Consider the following 6,000-nt stretch of genomic DNA (forward strand, 5'->3'; position numbering starts at 1 on the left):
TAATGACAGTGTCAGATGTTGTCTGGCTTTTGATTTTTCAAGCTATTGTAATAATAGCTCCACTCCAGATGACACTGGAGCTGACTCCATTAGACAGAAAAATACTTCTTTCAGTTTTTTTGTAAGCAAAAATTGTCGCCATTCTCTCGTTGAAGGCTCTCAAATGAGGGTATATGCTGCTTTTCTTCGTCTTATCACTGTGAACTGAGAATTTGGGGATATTAAACTATTAGTCGAACAAAACGAGACATTTCAAGACGTCACCTTGTGCTCTGGAAAGATGGGATGGGCATTTTTTCACAATTCTTAAATATATTGTATAGATTTTAGAGTTGCAGTCCTAATATCAGCCTTTCTCATTCTTTTGTGTGTTCATAGGCAGAGCGCAGCGCTTGCGATGCCAACATCCTCAGCATCCCGGTGCCCATGCGCCGCGGTGGCTCCGAGTCCAACCTGGACGTGGTGGACAGCGTTGGGATCGATGGAGTGGGCCTGGATTTCACCAAGGGAGCGCTGGGTATCGACAGCCTGCAGCAGAAGATCCTCAAGGTCAGAGGAGACATCAATCACCTGCTCTGTGGTCTCGTTGTGGGTTTACTGTGTTTGACTTGCAGATCGGTGTGTGTGAGACACGTGGGAACAAACTGAATGAAGTACCTCCTTAGCTCAGCTCTTTATCCAATAATAAGCTAATTAGATTCCAGCTATGATACTACAGATACCAGTTAAAAAAGCTATTGAATTAATTGGTTTAATCAACTAGAAATTGCACTCCACAACATCTTCTGATTCATTCTCATCATAGTCCTTTTTGTCTCAGCTTTCATTGGTAGAAAAGTGTCTCAGAGTGGAGTTATTTCCACCATATGGACATTAGGCTTCAGTGCAATTTAATTTGATCACTCTCAGTTGATTTAGTGGTTTATCTTAATTTTTGAAAGTATTTTTGGGCCGAAACCTAATGAAGAGATTATTAACCTTTTCCACTCCACCCCTCTTTTTCATAGACCTGTTTTTGTCTTTTTTAAGGGGGTACAGTGGGTCTTTAGGGGGAGATAGCAGGTCAACAGTAGGTCAAATTAAAAAAAAATAGGTCTCAATACAATGAAATGGCTACTATGGGGACTAACATCATCACACATGAATACAGTTGGGCTCATGGATCCACAAGAGTCTCAGCTTTACAGTGATACTCAATTGATGTAATTCTTTAATTAATTCTGTCTTTAGGTGACGGAGCAGATTAAGGTGGAGCAGACGGCTCGGGACCAGAACGTCGCAGAGTACTTGAAGCTGGTGAACAACGCCGACAAGCAGCAGGTGTCACGAATACGCCAGGTGTTTGAGAAGAAGAACCAGAAGTCTGCGCACACCGTCGCTCGGCTGCAGAGGAAGCTGGAGCAGTACCACCGCCGTGTGAAGGACGGCGAGGCCAACGGGAAACAAGGCCACAAGGATGGCAACAGCAAGGAGTCTGGCACCCACAGTAAAGAGGGAAGCCTGCGGGACGTGAGCGCCACCGGGCGGCACCCGGCATTGGATAAAGTGAAGACAATCGGGCCTGGTGTGTCGCTATCGCCACCGTTCTTCTTCAACAAGTCGCGGGAGTTCGCCAACCTCATCAGGAACAAGTTTGGCAGCGCCGACAACATCGCCCACCTCAAGAGCTCCATGGAGTCGGGGTCAGGGCTACAGGTGGACAGCGCGTCGAGGGGTCTGAGCGGGAGCGCCACCACAGTAGCCAAGGCGAGTAAGTACCAGAGCGACGACGAGTGCTCCACGGGAACGTCTATGTCTGCCGACTCGAACGGGAACCTGGGCGGTGGCTCGGGGGCGGGGTCTGGAGGTCCGGGGAGATCCGACTCCAACGGGCGTCTGGGGGAGGTGCTGGACATGGTGCGGGAGATCAGGGAGGCTCAGTCACAGCTAGCCGAGGACATGGAGACTATGAACACGCAGTTCAAACGAGACAACAGCTACTTTTCTCAGATGATGCAGGAGGAGAGATACAGGTAAGAATTTAACCAGTCACCATGGCGATACCGGTGCCATATTATACCCACACAGGACACACAAATACTGTAACAGTCTGTTAAAATACACAAAGTAGAGTTCATAAAGAAGTAGGTCAAGCAGCACTCTGTTAGATTAGTAAACACATGAATGTTTCAGGCTTTGCCCTCGTCAGTGTGTGATGAACAACTGGAGTCTTTATAGTATAAAGTACAGTACAGCACCACATTTAACCCCATCCACAGTCAGCACAACTTAACAAATATTTATGTACTGTATATACAAAACCGATTCAATAGGGTAAAAACTAGTTCATGAAAGATAAGTAGAAAATAAATATGTGCATAAATTGAATAAAATATTCAGGGTAAACGGTCATCAGTAGCCAGACCATATTATTTGTAATGTAGTTAAATAAAAGGGGACCAAATGAAGACCAGGTGTCTGAAATAAGTGACTCCAACTCAACCCATCAATTAGGGCCATCACAATCTTTACCAACACTAATTATAAATGTAATATGTGTAATATGTCATAGAAACACAGTAGAGCCCAGATTTACACACCAACTATGTCTAACTAGGTTTAAAAAGTACTTGAGTGATTTTTTTATTTGCACTTCTATATAGTTGGGGTCAAGATACAAAAACACTTGATCCACCAGTTCCCATAATGCAGCTTGATGGTGTCTTTCACGCAGTGTTAATTTCGTTAACAAAAATTATGACTAAATATGTTCGTCAACTACCTTTTCTCCATGACGTCATCAAACACTAACAGTGACTATACCAACAAGCAATATTGTTCATCAGTTATATTTTTATATTTCTCTTCTCTGTTTTGTTTATTATTATTTTATTTTATTTCATTTTTTATTTTAATCTATTTTGTCGTATGTTATGTAACTATAGATTCTTAAAATGCAAAAAAAAAAAAAAAAATGCAATATTGTTAATGAAAAAAGATGAGGCTAAAATGTAGTTTAAAAAATAAAAACTCTACCGAAATCTCTCTTAATTTTCGTTGACAAATAAGAGGAGACACAATATTATGACTGGGGTTTTTTTGTTGTTGTTTTTCAATGCAGCAGTTTTATACACCAGCAGCACACAATGAGCACAGTCTGGAGGACTCTGAGTAACCCACTGGCTTAAATTAAAGTTAACAATGACAACAACAGGGCTTGGAGGAAAGAAATGAGGTGATGTTTTGGCTGAAATGTTCACTATAATCTGATGACTAAAACAGTTTTCATTGACTAAAATAAGACTCAGATTTGTGCCACTATTAAATATGTATGCTATAATCTAGATCAGTGAATCCTAACTTGGGGGACAGGAGGAAGATAAATCTGAGGGCTTCAGGAAGATTAAAGAGACAAGAAAGAAAAACTATATGTATTTGGTCTTCTTTCTTGCAAATTACTGAATATTTTACCTCTAAAAGTCCTTAAAATGAAACCGTCCCAGAAGGAAAAATGACTCTTTGGTTGAGCGGCTCATAATGCATGGCCACACTAGTGTGAAGTCTCACAAGTACACTACATTTTAAGATGTCACAAGCCAAAATGCCTCTCCAACATATCAAAACAAATATTTCTTCTGCTGCAGGTGCGTCAATAATCCCCACCCTGCACTCCTAACTGGGAGTGACACATTGTGTTTGTACATCTGTTGAACTCTAAAGCTCTTTTGACAGTTATTATAAGCTTTTGTAGACTAAAAATAGTCGGCCGAGCTTCCACACAAACCTCCAGACTGTTGCTAAGTCAACCAAGGACAAATGTTTTCAGCAGCTTAGTTGCAGTAGTAGTTAAACTGCCGTACTGTACTCGCCCACACATACACTCAATTATGCATCGTTTTCTCCCCTCCCTCCCTCCCCCCCACCCTCTCTCTTCTTGGCCTCCACCTCCTCTGCATGTGTGTGTGTATGTATGTCAGGTATGAGCGGTTGGAGGACCAGTTAAATGACCTGACGGAGCTCCACCAGCATGAGACCAGTGACCTGAAGCAGGAACTGGCCAGTATTGAGGAGAAGGTGGCCTACCAGGCCTACGAGAGGGCCAGGGACATACAGGTAATGTACAAGAACGAGTTATATAATATATAATACACCACAGACTCATATTGAACATATATTTGAACAAGGACAGCGCTGGAATTTCTCTGTTTTGAGTAAACAGACATTTGACTCCAGTACTGAACTGATTATTTGATTTAATGACGGACAGAAAGTGATAATCTATTTATTGTTCGCCCAAGTAGTTCACCCAAAAACATTATAAATTGTCTATAGTTCTTACTCCCTAGGCGCTTTCTATGGTCCCAAAAAGGCATTAAATGACAGCATATCAGTGCAAACTAGGGTTTGCCCAACAACCGGCGATCGCCGCTATATTAAAAAGAGTCACGGTGAAGGTTACATGATCCATATTTCTACTGTCTGGTACCACTGATTCATTCTACATAGATCTCAGAAGTGGCAGAGAAAACATTTGAGTGGTAGGGGAGGAAAAAACTTTAATTTCATTCAGACACTGCCTTATAGCACTGGTTTTAAATCCGAAGTAATAAATAGGCGCTTTTGATTTTCGCTTTGACACCAAATCCTCCGCCATCGTCTTGTCTGTCGACTCTCTCTCTCGTCCCGTGTGTGAAATCTGACACCTGTCGTCCAAAGCAGACACTTTCACTTTCAGTTTGCAGCGTCTGTCGTTCGACTTTGTATTGATAACACGGCGCTGATACGCCAAAATGAACTAAATGGGTTTTATATCTGTAAAAAAAAAGCAAAACGACGGTGTGGGCGTTGGGCAAATTATGTAATCAGTGTATCCCCGAGCACCACGTATCACGACTACCGTGGCAAGCCTAACTTAAAACTGATGATCCTTAAATAACTTGAAGGGTATAATTAAAAGACATTTTCTAATTGTTTGTACAATTCCCATTATTTTGTTTTCTTTTATAATTTTGGGCATTTGTCTTTTTTAATAAGAAGACACCTGAGTCACCGAGAGGCCTCCAGCGTCCTCCATTCATTTCTTCTGTGATCCACAACTCCTGCTCATTTCTAATGCAGCTGATATCAATTCATATCTAATCTAGTTTCACTGCCCTTCCCCTATGACTCACTGCTCTCCAGTATTTCCCTGATTTTAACCACAGTGTATATTTTGTGTGTGGGTGTATTTGTGTATTTTGTGTGTGTGTGTGTGTGTGTGTGTGTGTGCAGGAGGTGCTGGAGTCGTGCCAGACTCGTGTGTCGAAGCTGGAGCTCCAGCAGCAGCAGCAACAAACGGTTCAGGTGGAAAACACCGACGCCAAGGTGCTGCTGGGGAAATGCATCAACATCATGCTCGCCATCGTCACCGTGATCCTGGTGTGCGTTTCCACGGCGGCCAAGTTCACCGCCCCGCTGCTGCGTAGCCGCCTCCACCTGGCGCTCACCTGCGTGGGCGTGTCCGTGTTAGTGCTGCTGTGGAAGAACTGGGAACATTTGCAGTGCGCTTTGGAGCGACTGTTCCTCCCGCACTGATCTGGGGAGGAGACCAGAAAACTTAACCACAGACCCCCGTGGGTCCAGGTCTCCGTGAGGTGCGTCGTCATGGCAACACAAAAACTGGGGGAGGAGTTTACATGTAGCCTTATACCAGCCCAAGTTCCCCATTGATTTTAGGCTCCACGGTGACTTTGCATGTGTAAATGGGGTTGACACAAAGCCTTTCCCAGAATGCACCTCCACTGTAATTCCAACACACAGATGTAAGCTGATATAACTGTGACAAAGATCGACAACGTGCTGTCTACAAGGCTGAAGGTGCAAAACGCATGAACTTTGCACAACGCTGACATAAAAGTGCATCACTACAGTCACTAAAAGATGAACCAGCCTCGTCTGGTCATCAGAAGATTCTGGATCGCAGCAACAACAGACACTAATATCTAAATATAGAGGATTTCATTGGTGCGTGGAAATACAGCG

The 6,000-nt window shown here is 43.2% G+C and overlaps 1 protein-coding gene across 4 annotated transcripts in view; it reads left to right on the forward strand.

Annotated features, from left to right (window-relative positions):
- tmcc3 (transmembrane and coiled-coil domain family 3) overlaps window positions 1-5,702 on the forward strand; it is a 45,835-nt gene extending 40,133 nt beyond the window's left edge. For all 4 annotated transcript variants that reach the window (XM_074626131.1, XM_074626130.1, XM_074626132.1 and 1 more), the window contains 4 exons: window positions 379-549; window positions 1,231-2,012; window positions 3,957-4,092; window positions 5,251-5,702. In XM_074626131.1, coding sequence (XP_074482232.1) covers window positions 379-549; window positions 1,231-2,012; window positions 3,957-4,092; window positions 5,251-5,553 — 1,392 coding nt within the window. In that variant the 3' untranslated portion in view covers window positions 5,554-5,702. The remainder of the gene's footprint in view (window positions 1-378; window positions 550-1,230; window positions 2,013-3,956; window positions 4,093-5,250) is intronic.
- The last annotated feature ends 298 nt before the right edge of the window (window positions 5,703-6,000 follow it).

Source organism: Sebastes fasciatus, chromosome 23 (assembly GCF_043250625.1).
Source record: "Sebastes fasciatus isolate fSebFas1 chromosome 23, fSebFas1.pri, whole genome shotgun sequence".
Taxonomy (NCBI): domain Eukaryota; kingdom Metazoa; phylum Chordata; class Actinopteri; order Perciformes; family Sebastidae; genus Sebastes; species Sebastes fasciatus.